At 41.2% G+C, this 24,233-nt stretch overlaps 1 protein-coding gene across 1 annotated transcript in view; it reads left to right on the top strand.

Moving 5' to 3' along the window:
- Positions 1 to 24,233, top strand: part of LOC139748277 (uncharacterized) — a 111,162-nt gene that overhangs the window by 79,340 nt on the left and 7,589 nt on the right. Inside the window, 12 exon segments of the mRNA XM_071661249.1 lie at positions 11,768 to 12,000; positions 12,622 to 12,806; positions 13,367 to 13,590; positions 13,706 to 13,978; positions 14,874 to 15,067; positions 15,518 to 15,632; positions 16,045 to 16,386; positions 16,674 to 17,021; positions 19,515 to 19,625; positions 19,913 to 20,092; positions 21,270 to 21,395; positions 22,052 to 22,129. Coding sequence (XP_071517350.1) covers positions 11,768 to 12,000; positions 12,622 to 12,806; positions 13,367 to 13,590; positions 13,706 to 13,978; positions 14,874 to 15,067; positions 15,518 to 15,632; positions 16,045 to 16,386; positions 16,674 to 17,021; positions 19,515 to 19,625; positions 19,913 to 20,092; positions 21,270 to 21,395; positions 22,052 to 22,129 — 2,409 coding nt within the window.

Genomic DNA, 24,233 nt, shown 5'->3' on the forward strand with positions numbered 1-24,233 from the left:
GTGAGGCACCGGTATGAGGTCGGGTCACCACCTCTGGTTATGAGGAGGGTTGGTTAGGGCCTCCCTCACCCTCCCCCACTTCCGTGGCACGCCCGTGGTGTCAGAGGCACGCACGCGCGCGTGCACGTACGTACGTGCATAGTGTACGTGTGAGGAGTGATGTGTTACAGAGTGTCGGGGTGAGGTGCGGCACTGAGGGTGGGCCGAGGTCGAGAGTTGCACCTCATTGTTCCAAGGTGACCCTCGAGTCCCTCCTCCTCCTCCTCCACCCGTCCTCCTCCCTCCCGACCCAACCTTCCCCCTCCACCACCAGCCAGCCAGCCAGCTTACCCGCACCCCTGGGGGAGGGGGGGCACCCCCGACCCTCCACTGGCTCAGGCCCTCTGCACCGCCTCTCATCATGTGTTGGTATGTAGTCCTAGAGCTCTCTCTCTCTCTCTCTCTCTCTCTCTCTCTCTCTCTCTCTCTCTCTCTCTCTCTCTCTCTCTCTCTCTCTCTCCTTTTGGTTTGTGCTATTTTTGTATGTTATCTGAGACGCCACGGGCGGCTGAGGTCCTCATCAAGGTCATCCCATTAATGATTATATATATATATATATATATATATATATATATATATATATATATATATATATATATATATATATATATACCCTAGCCTGAGCTAGGTACCCATTTTATCGACCAACCCCTAAGGGGGGATGAACAGCTGGATTGACTGTGAACCGACTGCCGCAACCAGGATTCGATCGAGCCATAGTCTGCGACCAGAATGTGTATGTGGTTCTCAGGGATCATCCGGGTCGTATGTATCTTCTCGTAAGACACACACATGCACTCGTCACTGCTAACACCTCTTGTGACGCTGAGGTGGTTGGTGTTCATGGCGATTACGCTGCGCCCATGGGAGCGTTTGGCACCGTATGAGAATCATGCTATTGAATGAGGGATAATTTTTTCTCCTGTCTTTCTCATCTCGTTCCGGTACTGATCGCCCTGGGTTGCCAGAGCAGGTGTTGTTGGGTAATCTTTTGAAGGTGGGTCTTAACATTTCTCACATGAAGAGCGGGTATGGCAAACGTGATTATTACACGAAAGTGCACTTGGGAACTTATCGTGTTCTATTTCCCCTGTGGACTCATAGGAATATATATATATATATATATATATATATATATATATATATATATATATATATATATATATATATATATATATAAGTAGTAGAAAAGCAAATGGATTTGTATGTAGCATTTATGGATCTGGAGAAGGCATATGATAGAGTTGATAGGGATGCTCTGTGGAAGGTATTAAGAATATATGGTGTGGGAGGCAAGTTGTTAGAAGCATTGAAAAGTTTTTATCGAGGATGTAAGGCATGTGTACGTGTAGGAAGAGAGGAAAGTGATTGGTTCTCAGTGAATGTAGGTTTGCGGCAGGGGTGTGTGATGTCTCCATGGTTGTTTAATTTGTTTATGGATGGGGTTGTTAGGGAGGTGAATGCAAGAGTTTTGGAAAGAGGGGCAAGTATGAAGTCTGTTGGGGATGAGAGAGCTTGGGAAGTGAGTCAGTTGTTGTTCGCTGATAATACAGCGCTGGTGGCTGATTCATGTGAGAAACTGCAGAAGCTGGTGACTGAGTTTGGTAAAGTGTGTGAAAGAAGAAAGTTAAGAGTAAATGTGAATAAGAGCAAGGTTATTAGGTACAGTAGGGTTGAGGGTCAAGTCAATTGGGAGGTGAGTTTGAATGGAGAAAAACTGGAGGAAGTGAAGTGTTTTAGATATCTGGGAGTGGATCTGGCAGCGGATGGAAACATGGAAGCGGAAGTGTATCATAGGGTGGGGGAGGGGGCGAAAATTCTGGGAGCCTTGAAGAATGTGTGGAAGTCGAGAACATTATCTCGGAAAGCAAAGATGGGTATGTTTGAAGGAATAGTGGTTCCAACAATGTTGTATGGTTGCGAGGCGTGGGCTATGGATAGAGTTGTGCGCAGGAGGATGGATGTGCTGGAAATGAGATGTTTGAGGACAATGTGTGGTGTGAGGTGGTTTGATCGAGTAAGTAACGTAAAGGTAAGAGAGATGTGTGGAAATAAAAAGAGCGTGGTTGAGAGAGCAGAAGAGGGTGTTTTGAAATGGTTTGGGCACATGGAGAGAATGAGTGAGGAAAGATTGACCAAGAGGATATATGTGTCGGAGGTGGAGGGAACGAGGAGAAGAGGGAGACCAAATTGGAGGTGGAAAGATAGAGTGAAAAAGATTTTGTGTGATCGGGGCCTGAACATGCAGGAGGGTGAGAGGAGGGCAAGGAATAGAGTGAATTGGAGCGATGTGGTATACCGGGGTTGACGTGCTGTCAGTGGATTGAATCAGGGCATGTGAAGCGTCTGGGGTAAACCATGGAAAGCTGTGTAGGTGTGTATATTTGCGTGTGTGGACGTATGTATATACATGTGTATGGGGGTGGGTTGGGCCATTTCTTTCGTCTGTTTCCATGCGCTACCTCGCAAACGCGGGAGACCGACAAAGAGAAAAAAAAAAAATATATATATATATATATATATATATATATATATATATATATATATATATATATATATATATATATATATATATATTATAATCCCTGGGGATAGGGGAGAGAATACTTGCCACGTATTCCCTGCGTGTTGTAGAAGGCGACTAAATAAAAGGGAAGGAAGCGGGGGGGGGGCTGGAAATCCTCCCCTCGTTTTTTTTTTTTTTATTTTCCAAAAGAAGGAACAGAGAAGGAGGCCAAGTGAGGATATTCCCTCAAAGGCTGGGTCCTCTGTTTTTAACGCTACCTTGCTAACGCGGGAAATAGCGGATAGTATGGGGGAAAATATATATATATATATATGGGAATATCCCTTTCCTCTGTGTACATGTAACAGTTGTTTGTGTGTGATGGTAATGCCCACGTTGTAGTAAGTACCATGTATGCATAGTGTAAAACTTTAGAGACAGCACAGTATGTGGCGTATGGTGCCGTGTGTGTGTGTGTGTGTGTGTGTGTGTGAGGGAGGTTGTCATTTGCCTCCTTACCCAGTCAGGCGGAGGAGGGAGGGTAGCGTCGGAGTCGCCGGCGTGCGTATGTGCACTTGCCCGCTATCGCCACCGCTGTCAGACCCAGGCCAGGATGGTCCACTGGTGTGGATGGCAGGCTTCCGCGGTAGACTGACTCTCTGTTTACACTCGTATAATGCCCTGGTGACCGAGGTTTGGCGTGGACAATCCAATGCTGAATCACCTCGCAAAAAAAAAAAAAAAAAAGGATCGGTATTCGACGACGCGAGACTTGATTAAACCGATGCGGGTCGTCAACACGTCTGATATGCGTCGGGAAGTTGAGCGAGATTTCTGTAAAGATGTTTATGCCACCTGCCGTACGTCTGTGAAGGTGTGTGCGTTTCTCTTACCTCTCTCTCTCTCTCTCTCTCTCTCTCTCTCTCTCTCTCTCTCTCTCTCTCTCTCTCTCTCTCTCTCTCTCTCTCTCTCTCTCTCGCCCGCCTCACTGGGCCAGGTGACAGCAGGAACAGCTGGCTGGCTGAGCCTTTTTAGGGAGGCAATCTTTCCTTGACTTCTTCATCCGTTCCTTCAATTTAGGAAGTGATGACACAGAGGAGAGGAGAGGATTGTAATACCTCTCCCTTGGTTGTTTAATCGCCTTCTGCGACAGTGTAGGATATGCGCACCTTATCTCTCTATCTCTAGGGGGTGATAGATAGATGGGTAGATCGATAAATGGATGCGATTGTGGGGGGGCGGAGGGTCATGGGCGTGCAGTGCGGTGTGCATGAAATTCCAGCTAACTTGAAGGTCAGGAGTGTGGGCCAGGCCCAGGCCGAGGCTGCTGCCTGCTTGGCTTGGCTGGCTGGCTAGCTAGCTGGGGGAGGGAGCAGAACAGGCTGGGGAAGGTGGAAGGAGGATGTATCCTCCCCACACCCTCTTTCCCCTCTGCCTACGCCACATATACACCCACCACACCCCTCTCCCAATCACCACACGCATCCTCCAAAATTGAGTAGGGGGGTTTCTCTCCCCCCGCCCCTCCCAAGCCCTCCTCCCCTGGTCCGCCACGTCCTCCTGTACAGGGGTGAATCATCGCCCCTCCCCTCCCCTCCCCACCTGGGCCGCTCCACTGAGGCTCCCACAGGGGCGCCGTGAAGGACAGCCGGGGCTCTTTCAAGGGGCCACTAATGCGGTTTATTTTTAGAAATTCTCATATATGTACACACACACACACAAACACACACACACACACACACACACACACACACATATATATATATATATATATATATATATAGAGAGAGAGAGAGAGAGAGAGAGAGAGAGAGAGAGAGAGAGAGAGAGAGAGTGCGGTTGAAACCATAAGGAAACAAAACATGACGTGTCAAACGCTTTCGTACAATTACTCAGGTTTGACAATGTATGTTCCTTGTGGTTTTGAACTCGCTTCTCATTTTTTTTAATTCATATATGGAAAAAATTGCGTCAGAGGATCAGTCCTCTTTTCTTAACGCTACTTCGCTAAAGCAGGAAATGGCGAATATATATATATATATATATATATATATATATATATATATATATATATATATATATATATATATATATATATATATATTATATATATTTTTCATACTATTCGCCATTTCCCGCATTAGCGAGATAGCGTTAAGAACAGAGGACTGGACCTTTGAGGGAATATCCTCACCTGACCCCCTTCTCTGTTCCTTCTTTTGGAAAATTAAAAAAAACGAGAGGGGAGGATTTCCAGCCCCCCGCTCCCTTCCCTTTTAGTCGCCTTCTACGACACGCAGGGAATACGTGGGAAGTATTCTTTCTCCCCTATCCCCAGGGATAATATATATATATATGATATGTATATTTGCGTGTGTGGACGTATGTATATACATGTGTATGGGGGGGGGGGGTTGGGCCATTTCTTTCGTTTGTTTCCTTGCGCTACCTCGCAAACGCGGGAGACAGCGACGAAGTATAAAAAATATATATAATATATATATATATATATATATATATATATATATATATATATATATATATATATATATATATATATATATATATTATTGCTTTATTTTTTCACACATGAGCAATATCCGTTTTGTTAGTATTGCTAAGTTCAACAGTGATGAAATATAACACAGGAACAATGGTATTACGTCATACTCTAGTATGAGGTTGGTCGTGTGTATGACTGCATTGTGGGTAACCTGGTGGTGGGAGGAAAGCCATTGTATGATGATGATGATGATGGAACAACATCCACGGTAGTTACTAACATGTGAACAACTGTTGGTGACGTCATTGTATGAGGGGAAAATTTGGTGGATGAACGATTAAAAAAAATTATCCATTGTGAGACGTAATTTTTTTTTATTTCTGTTCGTGTGCTTCACTTATTTTAACAACAGAAAAAGCTATAGATGTATGGCTAATAGACATGTGTTAATTTATATTTTATTTATATTCTTTGTCACCCGGTAATATGGCTTGAGTGAATCAGTTATGTTTATGTATTCGTTTTATGCCCAGCTGGACTGGTTGGGGTCTAGTGTTCGTGTGTCAGACCATTATTGTCCTAAATGATGGCATGTTGAAGGAATTACTGAAACAGTCTCTGCATTTAAGTGAAATAATCTCTGGTCTGTTCCGCCTACCCGTTCGCTTACGTATGACGGAGTCATTACGTTTTGAAATAATGATGACGTCATCGTACCCCGTAGACTGGGCCGGGTGTTGGCACACGCTCGTGTTAGTGGACGATGTTGACCGATGGTTGACTGCGGCGGTGCATCGGAGATGAGCAGGAGGAGGAAATGGTGAGAGGGAGGGAGGCTGGCCGTGAGGGAGTGGTAAGGGGAGGTACCTTTAGCCACGTGTGCGTCTCCGGTGTGTTCAAACTCGGGCGCCATTCCCACGCTGCCGCCGCTTCCCCCCGCTGATTGGTCCAGCCGCGCCCGATGCCAACGACTGTTTTTTTTCTCCGCCTTAGTCACGCATTTCTCTTACGTAATATTTATTTTTGTGTCTTCACTCCATATACGTGGAATTTTCTTCCTCCCTTTCTCAAGCACTAACGTATGTTCCAGTTGCGTACTACGCAGTGGCACTGTCACTGCGGTAGTGTGTGTGTGTGTGTGTGTGTGTGTGGTGGTAGGGGTGTAGAGGAGGGGAGGAGAATGACGTCATCAGTTTCCCAGGAAGGAAAGAGCGGGAAGTTTTGGTTGTTGTCGACTTGGTCCCTCTGTCCTCCTTCCTGTCCCCCTGGGTGAGGGTGAGGGGGGTGAAGGATGATGTTTCCTTCATGCTGTCATGTTGGCGTTCAAGATCGCCCATGTGTACGTCTTGACGCAGTATAATGCACGTGAAAACAGGAGAATTCTCCACCGTGCAGCTTTTAACTTGGTGTGGAGACCAGTAGAGCAACAGCGGGTGTAAATATGCTCACAGCTGGGGATGATTATGATGCTTCTTCTCATAGGTAATCCCCCAATGGTAGAGTTTTTTTTTTTGAGATGTCCAAATTGCAAGATCGCACACGCCACGACGTTGCCTTGTGTCACCACCAACAGGATAATTGGACGTAATTACATTGGTTTAGGTGCAGCAGCAAGCTTTGTGGCTCAGTTCAGATGCTGATTCGTTTTGTTCAGAAAAAACGTGATTTAAGCACAGTTTTTTTCATATGTATCTTGGCCAAGATGAAGACTGTGTGTATTTCCCCCACATGGTCACAGCCATTTCCTAAAGGAGAAAGGTCTCGCTGTACTGTATGCGCATTTTCGCTTCTAAGGTTATTAACTTTGTCGAATATGCGTGTGATTGAATCAGTAGAAGCCATTGACTTGTACCAGAGATGAGATACAATTTAGGGAAGACTTGAACGTCAGTTGGTCGAGGATCCACACGTCAGATATGTTGTGTATGAGGGAGAGTTTTGTTATATTCATTATAACTTAAGTATTTATATGTAAAGACTGTGGGTGCTTTGTACTTTACTGCTTAGATAAGAACACTATCATCAACAGTGGGTATTATAAAGAAAATACTTGTATTGATAATCAATATAAGTATTTGTAGTATATGTTCTGGGGTACTTCAGTTAAAAGCCGTACCGTACAATAAATTCCTACTCATTGACCAATGATACTATGTCCGGTATAATGTTATACATGATATATCATAACATGATAGTATATACGGTATGATATTATACATGATAACCAACCTATGTTGCGTGAGGCTGTAGTCTGCCACTAAATGTAGCAGTGTTGTCTGTACATGGTGAAGAGCAAGTGAGCTATACATCACGAGGTTTTATCCAGACAGCAGGACCAGCGCATAGCGCTCAACGCTGGAAATTTGTAGAGTTTGGAAGAAGGAATCGTGTGAGTTACGTTTTGCATGTTGTGTGTGTGGGAGTGAGATAGTATGTTTGGGGAATGAATTCTGTCCACGTGTGGGGTTGTGGGGGCAGAAGGATAACATAGTTACTAAAGGCAAAGTGGTGACTTTTGAGAGCTAATGAAGTGCTGGCTCATTTTGCAACCTTCGCTCACTGATATATACCTTGGCAAGTAGTGTTGATGATATACCTCGCTGGTGGGTAGCTGCCTGGGTTGTTTGTACGCGTTACGGGGATGTTGTTATGTACGTGGTGGAGGAGATGGTGTTACATGTACGTGGTGGCGGGAAAGGAACAATTAACGTTGGTTATCGATGAGAAATTTGCGCTTATATTTTACATTGTACATTATGAAATAAGATCCTATAAAGTCAGCATCCTTGAGTATTTGATAGGCTTTTATAGCAATATACATTATTCACTGAAGAAGGATAGATATTTTACGCATTTTAGATATTTAATATGTGAGCAGACTGGTTTTTAAGTGATATATATATATATATGTATTTAAGGCGCACCTTACTCGAAGTTAGCCACAAATCCCCGGGAAACAGGAGGTCATTTTAAGTAGCTATTGTTTGGACGAATCATTGTATCCTGGTAACAAAAGCTCAAACAATAGCAGTGAAGTCGGCGTGAGGGGATGGATGGGGTGGGGGGTGCAGTCTGGACATTGTTTACCCAAAAGTGACCACGCAGTACCCTGGTTTAGTTGTAATGATTCCTTAACTACCGAGGGATATATGTACGGAGACTTTACTCCCTTTTTTATTTAAAAGGAAATATAATAGTATTGTATTGGTGTGCGTATAGTTGCCTAACTCCATTACGTGGGGGTAAATAGCTCTGCAATAGCGCGGATATATAGCTCTGCAAATTTTCGTGAGATTTTACAGTGCGTGTTTATAACATGAAAATTTCTTGAAACTTTGATTGTATTGGATATATATATATATATATATATATATATATATATATATATATATATATATATATATATATATATATATATAATGGTATTGATTTTAGAAGCGAAATTTTACCAGGAGGCTCTGGCGTGAACTTAGAGTCTTCCCCGAATTATGCCATTTGGAATAATTGGTTTAATAGGCTTTAATGGGAATTGGTAACTGATGTCAGGGGGAGTTAATGAGTGACAGTAATTTGTGGCCATTTGAGCGGGGAATTAAGTACTTTGACTTAACGAGAATGGATGAGGAGGTATTATGGATAATGGCTTGCAAGGGAAGTTGAAAGTGATAGGAAAGCAGGAATCTAACGAAGTGTTATTGAGTGAAATAACTTTCTTTTCTAACGGGTAAAGGCAAACTTTGCTCAAATACAGTTTAGTGTACGTCATCATGCTATGGTTAATCGTAATTCTTGAGCTAAAGATTATATTACCATTTCATTGTAGTACTTCAGCGAGGCCAGAATGTAGCGAGGGTGTATACACTTTGCATTAATTTTAGATTTGTAAATATTTGTATGATGATGTACAGTGTTAAATTAATGTGATACTTTTGATTTATGAATTTTCCGAAGGTATTATAATTTCGTGGGATGATACAAGATTTTTTAAGGATATATTTACGGTTTATGGGAATGATAAATATTTAATTGGATGCATTGGTTTAGCAAAGTCTCTGGCATAGATAAGTGGCAAATTATGGTAATTTCGTACGGTGTAATTTAGAGCCATTGCTGTATAGAAGGATGTTTGTTGATTTTGAGGGATATTTTGATGTAACACTGTAGTCAATTATTCATGCATAGTGGGATGTCGCCGTAGTATTTGATAGGAATGTATATTAATGGATCAAATATTTTCATAAATGAAATAGCATAGTTGTTGATCGCAATACTGTAGTGTGTTACGATGATTGGATAGGATGTTGGCCATTTCATTAGGAATGTGATCTAGCCTTTGTTTTACCCCCGGGACAAGTTTCCCTATGCCTCACGACCGTGGCTTTGGTGGCATAAGGGTAGGAGAGCGTTGCTCTCAGTGGATGGTCTGGCTAAATTGCATCGCTGTCGCTTGGTGGGAGGAAATTTTAGCTAACCAGAGCAAGACGTGTTAGTTACCTGCTTTCATAGGTTATGCGTGAGATAAGATTGCATTATAGAGAACTGAACACCAGCAGCCCTGGTGTGGGTGAGGAAGGAAGGAAAAAAGAGAGGAATCTCGTTCAAAGGACGAGGAGTAGCGGCGCTGGCGTACTGCGCAGTCGTGGCCACCCTCCTCCTATACCCCGGCGCGGAGCACCGGTAATATACCTCCCTCCCTCCCTGGCCGGTGGCTTCCTCCCACCTACTGGGAGAGAGAATGAATGATGATGGTGTTTGTGTAACATAACGTCCCCCTCCACCATACAGTCATCATACCCCTCCCCTCCCCATGTCTTCCTCTCCCCCCCCCCTCTCAACCTTCCCTAACCATCACCCCATGCCATACGCCCCAGGCAGCCACAGCTCCCTCCCCTCCCCATCATCTTACCTCATACATACCAGTAAGTTCCTCATTCTTTTGCCGTATCAGAGCTACAGTTCCTCCCTCTCCCCCATATTTTCTTTCATCTCCTCTTTTCTTATCCACTTCTCTTCCTGTTAGATCTGCCATGTCGTTGGTCGCTAAAGTTCTTAGGTGATGCTCATTATGCAGCGGTTCTCTCCCCCTTTAAAAGAAAGATGTAGATAAGGTTTCGGAGACTTGATATATAAACTTCACGGTGGAGCAGATGAATTGTGGTGCTGGTTCTGCCCGTAACATTGTGGGGGTGTCTTGTTTTGGTGGAGTGAATTACATTTCGTGGGGAGACGGCATCACTTCCTCGGATTACTTATGGAAGAGAACATATCCTCATCTTCATGGCCATTAACAGAGGACGTGTTTATTACTTCCATGAATTTTATTTGGCGTAGGACATAACATTAACGGATTTGGTGCCACAAAATTGAACCATCCACGAACTATATTTGGCACAAGGACATGCATCCAAGAATTATATTTGACTCAAAGTCATAACGTTAATCCACGAACTTTGTGTGGCACAGAGGCGTAACGTCCACGAATTATATTGGGCTCAAGGACTTAAGCGAATTATATTGGGCTCAAGGTCATAACATCAATGAATTATAATTGGCAGAAGGCATACAATCCTCGAATTATATTTGACACAAGGACACAACATCCATAAATCTGGCTCGGCTTAATGGCTACGAAATGTCGTCGGTACAAGGACATCCAGGAATTATTTGTAGCCAGAGGACATAATTGCCTCCCAGAGCCATGTTTGGCGATGCATCCAGGAATACTATATTTGGCTTTTTTTTTCACATGTTTTCCATATTTACCCAGCGTCAGCAGTGTCACACAGACTTGTCCATTAAGATTTTTTCGCAGAATTCCCCTAAGTTCTCATTTTATCGACCTAGTTTTTTTTTTATTTGTTTGTCCTTGATATTGCAGCATCTGGAAAGGTGCGTGCCCCAGCGTTGTGCGTTTGCACATCTTTTTGTTTCTAGTTGTTTATAAGTCCCCTTCCTTCCAAACAACAAACCCTTTTAGCAAATTTTGAAATCCCAGCATCCGTTATGTAATATGTTTGCAAGAATTGATTGTAGAATCAATACAAATGGAATTTATAAGAAATGGAAATGTTCTCTCTCTCTGCTTGCATGGTAAACAAAATGTATTGTGTAAATGTACTGCTCCATGACCTCTTTGATGGGACTCCTGTAGCTTCGATGAGGTGCTCCATCGTAAGCAAGGAAGAACTTTTTTTTTTTATGGAAGACTCTTTTAATAAGACCGTATGTACTCCTCATCCTCCACTGACAGTGAGAGAAGCCTTGCCCGAAGGTGATCATCATTTACAGTGTAACCTGTAGCAAATTGGTCTGGCAACACCACAGATTTTATTTAGAAGCTAGATTTTTTTTTTTTCGTGGACTATTAATCAAGTTTTTCCCATATTCCTTTTCAAGCTCATCTCGTCAAAGTGCTTGGCGAACTTCTCCCATTGTCTGTTACATCTGTCAGCATTTCATATACAACTTCTGGCCAGGTATGAACCAAACTTATTGAATGGTCTTGGAATGGTCTAATGCGAACTTGTGTCAAGTGACCAAAAACACATTCGAATATGATGGCTGTTGCAAGAAGCAAAATTTCTTTAGAGAGCCAAAACTTGTTTAGGGCAAAATTTTGGTGAAGACTATGTTCTGGTTGTTTTTCTTAATATTACGATGTTTTACAGTGTACAGAGACCGGAATGTAATAATGTCTTGTTTCTCTTAACCCTTTCCAGGAGGATGAGAAAGTCATTGAGCTGGTTGAGAAGTATGGCCCGAAGAGATGGACACTGATTGCCAAACACCTCAAGGGGCGCATAGGTAAGCAGTGTCGCGAGAGATGGCACAACCACCTCAACCCAGCCATCAAGAAGAGCGCTTGGACTGAAGAGGAGGACCGCATCATCTACGAGGCGCACAAGCAGTGGGGGAATCAGTGGGCCAAGATTGCCAAGTTGATCCCAGGGAGGTGAGACTTCCAGGGTTGTTGTGGTGCTCCAGGTGGCAGCTAGGTGCTGCATTCAAGGTAGTAGCTTATGGCGGACTGGGTAATGCACGTTAGTTGCATTGTAGGCCCCGGATTTTCCAATCTCATGTCAGGTGTATGGATGTCCCTTAAAGGAATACTTGTAAGTGGGGTGCTTGAGTTCATATCTGACAACTTGACATTGGATAAATTTTTCATTGGTTTGTGCTGATCTAAAATGACCTGAATCATGATTACTAATATTCAGAGGAAATGTAATGTTCATAGATTCTTTTCCTTCCCAAAGGTAGATGTTGTAGGTAGGAACATTAGGCAGGAGCAATAGGTTAAGTAGTTAGTAGGAGCATTAGGTAGTAGTAGTTAGTAGGAGCATTAGGTAGAAGTAGCTAGTAGGAGCATTAGGTAGGAGCCTTTGCAAACACAGTGCTAGACTTGCCCTCTGTCAGTAGCCTATTAAAAGCAGCACTGTAGTTCACTAGTTATGGAGACTGAGTTGTCATGGTCAACCCCTCCAGAATAGAACAGGCATCAGAGATATAGTTATAGATTCTTTTATGCACTTGAATGTGATAGGAGGATTATACAGCAAAACCCCATTTGTAGGACTGATAATGCCATCAAGAACCACTGGAATTCAACCATGCGTCGTAAGTATGAAGCAGAAATGACTGCAGCAGGCCGCAAGAAGCAACGTGGGGGACGTCACAGCTCAGGACAGACTCCTTCAGTCATGGCATCACCTGTGCCACCACCTCCCCATTACTCGCAGGATTACTATCACAGACCAGGTGAGTGTAGGGGACATGAAAAATCTTTAGCCATGTGTGCACACCGGGTTGTATTTGAGGTTTTGAACATTAAACTACAAAGATTGCTGCTCCTGTCATGCTTCATGCAGTTAGTTTAATGGGATTATATGTCTTGTGGATTTTTATTTGAAGTTGTCGTAGGAATACTGAAAACTTTTTAAGTTTTTAATGGAATGTGGTTAATTTTTGTGGATTATAAGAAAAGCAATTTAAAGGTTATAGCTATTAACAGGAAGAAGTATTTTAGGTTAAGTTGCTTGTCAAAGGAGGCAAAGGATTTATTATTATGATGTGATTCCCTTATTTTTTAGTGTATGGATACTGCAAAGTCATAGGTAAACATATGCTTTCCTTTGATTATACATTTTAAAATTGTGTTTATGGAGAAAGTTTTCATCTATATTGATATTGACTTGAATATTATGGTTATTTGATCAGTAGTATTGAGACCTTTTTGTTCTGATGACTGGTTCAAAATTTGAAAAGATACTGACTCTGTATCAAGACAGTGTACCATAAAATTACTGGTGATTTTCTAGATGTGATGGGGCCACCTATCAGTCATGGCGCCCCTCATCTCAATTCACAAGCTCCACCTGCTCCTCCCCCAACCCACATGTACCCACCAGGTGGTGCATATTCAACAACTACCCAGCATCATCAGGACTTCCATCCACACACACGTTTTGAAATGCCACCAGCCATGCACACACCCGTCCCTGTCAACAACACATCACCCTATGGACAAGAGGCTTATTCACAGGTATTACAAATGTGTTGTGTCTTGCTGAAATAATGAGTGAGATTTCCTTCCATACAATGATGTAAGGCCCTTGGATGTTGTGATAACTTAATATGTGTTTATTGTGGCACTTCAGAACTACTGGGAGCAGAATAGCCCCTACAGCAGCAGCTATGGGGGTGGTATCCCACAGTCCTCCCACCACCAGCCTCAGCCACCTGCCACACCCAGCAGTATGGTAGACAGCCTGGGGACGTCTGTGTCCAGCCAGGTGAGTAAACAACTCCACAAACCTGGTACAATTGTGGACATTATGGGTACAGCTGTCGGAAGTGAGGGAGGCCCATGGCTGGAGATACCCTCACCGGGAACCATCGTTGATGCTCAAGGCTTGCCAGTCTCAAGGAAGGTGAGTGAAAATATATTACGATACTGAGATTCACCATGATTGGTCAAAGAGCCCTTCACATTGTGGGTCCTGTAACGTGCAAGTTTCTCCTGAGGATTCATCCATCATTTGGGTGTGGGCCAGTGTCTCCCATTGGTGCTGTTGCCTATAGCAGGAGAAAACAGTCATTGATAAGGACAACTGGTAAGATGTGACAGGAATATAAACAAATATGTAATTTTGATCATTTACTTAACCTGGAATTTACTCTAGGCATTGATATTGTTATTATTATTATTATTATTATTATTATTATTATTATTATTATCATCAATATTTCATACTTTACTGTTTCACGCATTAGTGAGATAGTGCCAGGAAAAGACGAAGAAGGCTGCATCCACAATCGCATCCATTCCAGAAACCACAGCTCCCCATTCACAACCAGGCCCCACATTCTTTTCCATATCTTGTTCAGATTAACAGCATGTTGACCCTTGTTACCACATCATTCCAGGTCAGTCTATCCCTTGCATACCTTTCACCTTTGTGCATGTTCAAGGCCCTAATCACTCAAAAAAGATTTTCACTCCATTCTTCCATCTCCAGTTTGGTCTTCCCATTCCTTTTGTTCCATTCACTTCTGACCCATGTATCTTTTTGTCAGCCTTTCCTCACTCATTCCTTGTATATGTTCAAACCATTTCAGCATACCCTCATCAGTTCTCTCATCTTCCTTTTATTACCATACCTCTCATAAACTTTCATTACTTATTAGATCAAACCACCTTACACCACATATCGTCCAGTTACAACAAAAACATGGGTATGGGAGGAAAAGGCTAAAAGGTATCATAATGACCTATTTAAAGCAGAATAGCATATTTGTTAATTTGAAGCATTATATATCCTGTAGGTGAGTGCGTCCACTCCAACACCACCACCAGGGGTCCCAACGCCACCTTTGAGCCAGTACAATCATTACTCTGCTCAACCACAGGCGCTATGTGTATCGTCATCGTCAGTGAGTCCCCCTCTGAACACAGGCTTCTTGTTGTCACCTGACAAAACCAGTGTCTATCACGACTTGGGCATTATCTCACCCCTCAAGTGAGTTCTCTTATTGCATCTTTCTATTTGTAGTAGACTTTTACATATGTTCGGATGTGGCATATTTATATAGGTGTGATTTAGAGTACTCATTTCAGACATTGAGAAAACTATTCAATTTTATGACATAAAGTTTGTCATAGTGTTTCATATTTAGTTTGGAAAGTCTGAGCTTTGAATTGTATTATATTTCACCTGTAGATAGAGCTCTCTGAACAACAGGAAGCTCATGCTTGCAAGGGGAGTCAAAACAGTTTTATCCCTCTGTATCTTCCAGATACAGCCTCTGTAGCATCTGTGAAGCCAGTTAATGCTTTTTCATTGAGATCCAGCAACTGCATATCAATGCTTTGTGGCCTTGACATATATTCAGCAACCATGGTTGCAGAAAATGTTGGAAGTACTTAATGTGATTCAATTGATTAAGAGTAACCCCCATTTATTTAACAGGTACTTTGATGAATTGGGGTCATTGTCCCCACTCAAGCCAGACCGTGGCATGGATTCATTTAGAACTGACCTGGATATGGGAGCCTTTGAGCTTCTAACATGCAGTCCTGTCAAGGTAAATTGTCTACAGTTTTCTCAAATAGCTTTCTAAATTCATCAGGTTGTAACTACATTATACAGGCCATATACAAATTATTTTCATGCTTTTTATCTGGTGAAATATATTAAAAAGATTTGAGTAAGTACAAAATTATAGTTAGAAGTAGTATAATTATAGATGCTTATTTTGATATTTGTGGAATTGTTACAGAACTGTTTACATTCTTGGATGGCTGATAAATTTAGAATGCTAGAAATACATTATTTTGTTCCAGAAACATCAAATAAAATTAAATTTTTAGGTATTTTCAGTGCAGGTCATAACTGATGTCATTAATGTATAACAATGCTTATTCCCTGAAATTTTGGTGAATAAAAGTACTTTTGATTTGGAAATGAAAAAAAAAACATGCAATGTTTTATTCCAGATTAAGCAAGAGCTGCTGCAAGAAGTAACAGTGCCTGCTCCATCACCTGTTACTGTGGGCACTAACATCTGCTTACCTTCATCTTCTACCTCCTCCACCTACACCACTGTATCCTCCTCTACATCTTGTTCCACCTCTAGTGTGACCTCTGTATCTCATCCCATTAACATCACCACATCTGTCACCACATGTCCATCCTCTACCCTCAACATGAGCAGCAGCAGTATTCACAATGGGTCATTCTCATCAATGAACTCATCACGACTTTCCACGCCGCCCATTCTCAGGAGAGGCCGTAGGAAGCAGCCATCCCCAACAAAGAGACATCACATTTCTATTACAGTATGTATATTTTTTCCTTTACTCTCTCATAATGAACTTGATAGGTATGTTTTGATGGTATGGTAGTTACCAGTACATATTTAATGTTGCATGGTATGCTCATTTTCAGTCATTATGACCTTTGGCTGGAAAGCTACAGCTAAGACTACTTGTGATGCAAGTAATATTATCTTGTATTATCTTTTAGAAATTACAACTGATGTTTATCTGCTATAAATGAATCTTTGGGATGTGCATATATTTTCATTCCCAGCCTTGCTCTATACTGATGAATGATTTCCCACCAGGATCCTAATGAGTCTCTGCTAACAACTCCCCAGAAGATGTCTCCAGTCAAGACGATACCATTTAGTCCTTCACAATTCCTCAACAGTCCCAACTTGTCCTTTGACGATGGAAACCTAACATCTACACCTGTCCTTGGAGGAATCCCAGTTTCTCAGTCAACTCCTGTCCAGCCTCTGCCATCTTCATCCAATCCACCTAATCCAACCTCCACACCCAGTGAGTCCAGTAGTCAACCACGGACACCAAAGTCCCGTCGGGCTCTTCTTCAGTCTGCACCTAAAACTCCAACACCACTGAAGAATGCTCTTAGGGAGATTGAAAAGAAAAGTGGTCCGCTAAAGCATTTGGTGAGTATGGAGAATGTGTGCTCAAGGATCTTCCTCTAGAGCATTACCTCAAAGAAGAAAGAAATGATAAATAGAATAAGATAACCTTTCTTTTTCTGGTCTTGCCTGATATGAGTTATATCTTCACACAATCTTTTATTTGATATAGATTTATAATGACTTCCTCCAAGCATTTGATTTGATGCACATGTCTCTAGTATTGATGTTTGTACCCCTTTCTTTTGCAGCACAATGTACCATTACATTGATGATTTAATTTTGTTGCATCACTTGAAAAGGCACCATTGATATGCTCTCATGTACTTGATAAAAGCAGGGCTCTTGGATAGTCACAGATTTTTTTACACCTAATTTGAAGTGTATTATTACAACACAATCATCTATGCATCTTATTCATAAGCACTGTAAAATTAAGTGCATCATTTATTGCGTAACACTAGCTACCATCTCTTTGGGTACAGTGCATAGGAAGTCAAATGTCCATTGATTCTTTTTGAGGCTGTTCATAATGGTGGAAGCGATGATATGTTCAGAGGTTAGTTGGTAAAAGTATAAAAGCTGTAGGTGATTTGAAGGGAAATATCTGTCTATGAGAATTACTTGTTACTATTGAGGCACAAATGATTTCCCTCATATATCTACTTGTTCCCTACTTACTTCCTGCCCCCAAGAGTCCCTTCAATCCCCATAGGGCTCTTGCAGCACTCAGGAAGTTGGCCAAGTCCTCCAGTTTGTACCACAGGTCATGAAGTGTTGTAATTTTGTGTGTGCAAAAAGTGTAAGTGCTCAGGGTCTTCTTTATGGTTATTGCATAATGAGTATGAAGAGTCTTGGGATTTGTTGAACTGGTATTTGTGATGTAGTGATGGATGAAGTCCAGAGTGTGAGAGGGAGAGTGTAACCAGTATTTGTCTGGGGAGCATGATTTCTGATGTGTGTATGTCTGGTGGTTTGGAGTTATAGATTGAGTTAGGAGGTTGTTTGATGCTTGTCAGACTATTTTAATGCATATGTGTTTTGTCTGTGTTATATTTGTTGGGGAGGGGGATATATAAGTGCGAAGCAGTGGTTAGTGGTGATTAATTAGTGTCTTTGGAAGTGAGGGGTCTAGTGCTGTTGTAAAGAACTAATGCCAAGCTTTTTGAAGTAGAACTTATTGAGTGGGTCTTTGTTTCATTATGAAGGTGTTGAGCACTTGTGGTTGCTAGGTAGCCAGTTCTGAGTTCACTGTTTTATGCGATTTGTAGCTTTGTTACATTTGCTTCTAGAGGGTGGAAGACCAGGCAGGTAAGGCATAGTTTAAGGTAGAGTAGATGAATTTCTTACATAGGATGTTGAGAGGTTCTTTGTCTTCTCCATATCTGGTGCCAGTAAGTGTTCCAAGGGCATTTATTTTGTGTGCTGCTTTTGTGTTTATGTTGTTGGTGTGGGGAGTGAAATTCGTGTGTCGTATGGGATGCATGGAATTGTTGATGTTTTGCCTAGTGGGAGAGACTGTAGTCAGTGTGACTGGAGAATTTAAGCTTGTAGTGGGTGGCAGGCAGTCAACAAACAGGGAAGTATGTTACCAATAATACCCACCTGGGTATTGGGAGGGTTAGTGAAGCCTGCATAGTGAGCCAGCACTTCAGTGGTTGTCATGTTGCACTCCTCTGAACCAGGTAGCAGCCTTTTCTTTTTGCTTCACCCATATGTGGACTACTGGCATTCTGTCTACAAACATACAATCTCTCCTTGTCATACATAACACTTGACAACACTCAACGCACACAGTTCATTCTTTGTGAGTAGATTTTCCTATGGTGAGCACTGTGTGCTTGCCCTGCTTTTTGGCAAAAATGTCAGGAGCAGTGGACAGTAGTAGTAGTAGGTCGGAGCATTTAGGCAGGAGCATTAGGTAGGAGCCTTTGCAAACACAGTGCTACATTTGCCCTTTGTCAGTGGCCTGTTTAGGGTGAGGCATTAAAGGCTAAGTAACAGCACTGGATTTCACTTGTTATGGAGACTATTTTCATGGCCACACCCTTGAGTGAGTTCTGGATGGGATATTGATAGATAAATAGATAGACTTGTCTGTCTGGTGTTAAAAGAGTGATTGAAGACAGCTGTGGAAATGCAGACATTCTGTTCTGGGTGAGCCATTGTATGCATTGTGTGATATGGTGCTACATATTTGTTGTTAATATGGTGTCAGTGTGTTGTGATGTGGTTGGGTCATCTGCGTATGAAAGGACCTTCATGTTTTGGTTTGCTGTAGGTAATGGGAGGTCATGTTGGAAGAGACTGAACAGGGCTGGAGAAAGAACTGCTCCTTGGGGAACTCCTTTTTAGAGTTAAGGTTTTAGAAGTGAAGTCAATTTGACTGGGGTCAGCTATGAAATTGGTCATCTACTTTTTGTCTTTGTTATGGAGTGTGGTGTTAATTATCTTTTTGTGTGGGGAGTGTACTTTATTCCAGTGCTAACTGATGATTGATTGGTTTTACCTTCTCAGCCACAGACCCCGACACATCTTGAAGATATAACAGAGATCATACGTAAGGATACGGAGGAGCGCATCAAGTTTGAAACACCTTCCATGAATAACCAAAGTTCTCGGAATCAGGTGCATAATAAAGATTTTTGGATTATTTGGTTTTGTCTTTGCTAGTTTGATGGAGATATAGCATAGGTGAACATAGTTGCTAAACTCCTTTGGTAAGTCGCTCATGAAAATGAACAAAAATTTCATATTTAGAGCAGAAATTAATATGCAGCCTGAAAGTTAAAAGTTCTCATTAGTGATAATTGAAGAAGATTCTGTCTGAGATACCTTGCCCAGTAGTTCAAAAAAAAAAAAATACCTGATAATATCAAAGGTCAGGCTTATTGATGTTTTTTTAACTTCAACAGTCTGGTATCAGTGACAGTGGCTATGGTACTCTAAAGCGTAAGGCAACTTCTGCAATTGGCAAAGAAAACTCCCCAAGTAAGAAGGCTCGGAAAGTTCTCCTACACTCATGGTCAACCCCAGGAGATATTCAGGTCCCTGGCTTCCGTCCTGAACCTCTTACCATAATGCCAGAGACTCCAGTAAGTTCAGCTTCCTCCACTTCTGTATCAGAGTTTGGTAACTGCTTATCTGACTTTCTGATGTAATTAAGGGAAAACTTGTTATATTATGAACAACTATAGTTTGCTGTTTGCTGCCCTGAATGAACAGTTGTGCTTGCACACAGCCTCTCGTAGAAAGAAGATAACTAATGTACAAAAACATAATATTTGGTAGTCACTAAGATTTTTTTCCCCAAAAAAATTGCTTCAACCCCACTTCCATGCTTAAACGTTGAAGGGTATCCATAGATTTGGGGGAAGCAATGAATATTTGAACTGGAAAAGTTACATATTAGAAAATTTCTGTTGTGTTTTGCACTTCACATTAGAAATTGGCCAGTTTTTTAAATAATTTACTGTGACCATAGTGAAACTTTCGGATCATAAAAAGTCTTTGTTATGCCAGAGGGGCACAGGATTGTCATTGAGTCTTATTCTCTCAATGTCATCAAAGAGGGATATTAAGAAAAACCCAGAATTTCATTTGGGTTTCACAGATCGTTTTTGTTTTACTTTGCAGGGAAAGCTCCTTTCCTTTGTGTGAATGCCGACCTAATTGGCATATTCAAGTCAGTAAGTGGTTGGATGGGAAAGGAGAGACTTTAGAATGTGTCAAATCCTTAGGAGTGTACATGTTTTAAGCAGTATATGTAAATATTTAAACCATTGCCATTATGAACGTTTTTGCTTGTTTCTGTGTATATGAAGGATTGATGAACATTTGCATATATTTCTCTATTACTCCTGGTGGCACATTTTGTATGTGTAATTGATTACCTATTTGTTCTATATGGGGAGGGAGTTTTACACTTATGGGGTCTCATATCTTGAGCATTCTATGCTATCATAGAACTTTTTAGATTTATATATGGTCTTCATTAATCATGACTTGCACTTAGATTTTGCCCTAAATCAATTCTTGCCTCTATGCCCAGTGTTCAGTTGCTCAGTATGTGTTAACTAGCATCTGTTCTGTCTTTTTATCTTCCTCTCTGAGACTTTCCCTTTGGGAACTCCCATCAAGGGAGATGATATAGAAAAAATCCTACAGGAGTTCCTTTGTTTAAGTTTTGAAAATGCTTATGTTGTTTAGTGTTTTCCTTTTTATAATTTCCCAAGCAAATTATAGTATTGAAAATGATCATTTATTTTTTAGAGTAAGAGTCTGATTGGCGATTCTTCAGTGCTGTTCTCACCTCCCTCTATTATCCGAGATACTCTACCTGAAGAAAACCATCCTCTGACCTCACCAATGGTGCTCTTGGACAAGTCTTCCAAGAAGGTAAATGGCATTGCATTTAATTTGGTATTGCGATAGTAGGAAGGTAGATGGCATATGTAGAGGTAGTTGAGTAGTGCGCTAAAGTATAGTACTGCCTAGGGCTAAGACTTTTAAGTACAGTATATACTGTGTAATTTGAAAGATATCTGTCCTTAGCCTTTTAGAGAAACAGTAGTTTGGATTATCAGAACAACTGGAATACGAAAAATAAGTTTGGTTTAGGAGGGTTACTGTTAATTGCAGTTGCTCCAACATTTTCTCACTCTTTACTGCTTGCATCACTTCATCTTTGGGGTTCTTTATGTGTGCTGAAGTTTTAAGTAATATAGAATAAATTAATGTGAACCTTTTTTGGAACTTTCATTTACTAGATACTTCTAAAGGAATTGCTGTTGCAGTTTGAAGATTATGAACTGAGTAGAAGTTATTTTGTGGATAGTTTTATTATATCCACATGTTATTGATTGATTACAATGAAAATAAGTCAGGTGAATTTACCATTCATTTTGTGTCATAACTTGATATAAAAGAATACGGGAGAAGTCTTGTTTATGTATAAATTTAAAATGTGTGATTTTGGAATTATAACAACATGCACAGCGTGCATTAAGTGTTGAGTGACTTTTACTATCTTATGTGAGCTCTCCCCTGACCAGCCAAGAGACGGTGAAATTGGGTGCGTAAAGCGGATAACCTTCTCGGAGGGCCAGTCCACCAAGGCCAGCCTCTCGAAGGTAAACGCACATCAGCCCTCTTTAGGGTCTTTGTGCCTATCTGGTGGTACTTGGGTATGACCAATTAGTCATGCAGTTCCATACAATTACAGTTATCTCAGGCAACTGGATTTTCTGAATGATTAATTGCTTTCTGAAGTGAGGTTTTTTTTTATTTTCATATAATCAGTGACATGAGTCTGTTCCCCTTGTTTGTTTTAATGTTGAAGGGCGAAGTTAAAAGTCATTGACACACTTTTGATACACTGGGAACAGGTTTTAGGCTAAGTGAGGCCTTGCTGAGTACAACTTCATTTGGCAAAGCTAATAAGTATACAGTGAGAGATTTTAACATCATCCAGTTCATGAGTGTGAAGATATGTCAGACAAAGGTTCAATGGACTTCTCAGAGATGGATCATGATTTAGAAGCTTACAAGTTCCTATGAAAAAGCTGCTTAATAAATATATCAGCTGCTCCAAGTTTTAGGTTTGTAATGAATGCATCCTTTATCATGTATTTTTACAAGGGATGGGAACAGACTTTTGTCAGTGACTGTATGTGCATGACTTTTTTCTGGTGATGTTAGCTTTACAGGTAGGCTTGCCAGACTATTAAGTCTTACTTAAAGCATTGTAGTGTATTCTCTTTCAGTTCAGTAGATAGCAGTAAATTTGACATTTATGGTAGTGCTATAAAACTTCAAATAAAGGATCCTTAGTACCTTTTGTAAATTTTGTTGCCTGAACTTGGGTGAATATTTTTCCAGATACTAATATAGATTCATAGCAGATTTCTCTTCACTAACATTTTTTTTTTTTTTCACTATTAACTTTGGCAATTATTGCTTATTTTAACCTGTGCTTCAGAACTCCCGCAATTAAGGCATATGTAGATGATCCTTTTAAAGAAGTAGTAATCCTGTCTTAAGAAAAAGAAATTCATTATCAGTACCATGGTGTTAATGTAAAGGTAAGTAGAAGGGGAGGGAAGTAACAGTATGGTGCTCAATTCTGTATCGTTTTTGATGTGGAGACTCAGAACTAACACATCAGGGTTACCCATCCTTGATCAAGTTATTTATTAACAGAGCATATAAAGTAATGGGATATATATTTAGCAGTGAAATTCATATTGATTACTCAGAATGATGAAAAACTTCAATTCTGTAAGTGATCTACTGCTTAAGAAACCTCTTCTTGAGGGATTAAGACTGGTTTCAGTATATTTTTTTATTATACTTGATCGCCGTTTCCTGCATCAGCAAGGTAGCGCCAGGAAACAGACGAAGAATGACCCATATACATAAACACCCATACATGCACATATACATATCAACATACACATATACATATATTCACATGTACATATTTGTACTTGCTTGTCTTTATCCCTTCCTGGCATTTCCTGCGTCAGCAAGGTAGCTCCAGGAAACAGACGAAGAATGGCTTGTCCACTCACATATTTCATTGCTGTTTCCTGCAGTAGCAAGTGCCAGGAATAGATGAAGAAAGGCCACATTGGCACATATCCATTCTCTAGCTGTCTTGTGCACTGCACCAAAACCACAGCCCCTGTCCACAACCAGGCCTGACGTACCTTTCCATGGTTCCTCCGGGTTTCTTCACATACCCTGACAGTTTATTGACCCCTGTACACCAAATTGTTCCAGCTCACTCTTTCTCATGCACACCTTTCAGCCTTTTGCATGTTAAGGCCCCCATCACAAAAAATCTTTTTCACTCTATACTTCCATCTCCAGTTTGGTCTACCCCTTCTTTTCCTCTCCACTTCTGACCCATATATCCTCTTTTTGTCAATCTCTCCTCACTCATTCTTTCCATATGTCCAAAACCTTTTCAGTACATGTTACCACATTCTGCCTAAAAGAAGCTACACCATGAGTGAAAAGTCACATTTGGTGTGGTTGTAGCATTGGGAGTACAGTCTCAGCAGAGAACTTTTCACTCCAAAGGAATCCATTGTTTCCCTGCTACTGAAAGTACTATTGCTTTAGAGCAGCATGAGCTCTTATGAGAGGGGACCTAGGGCAGCTGTAGATAAATGAATAAATATTTTTTTCAGTGCTTATTTACTGTTTTCTGCATAAGTGGGGTATTGCCAG

This window comes from Panulirus ornatus, chromosome 73, assembly GCF_036320965.1.
Source record: "Panulirus ornatus isolate Po-2019 chromosome 73, ASM3632096v1, whole genome shotgun sequence".
NCBI classification, from domain to species: domain Eukaryota; kingdom Metazoa; phylum Arthropoda; class Malacostraca; order Decapoda; family Palinuridae; genus Panulirus; species Panulirus ornatus.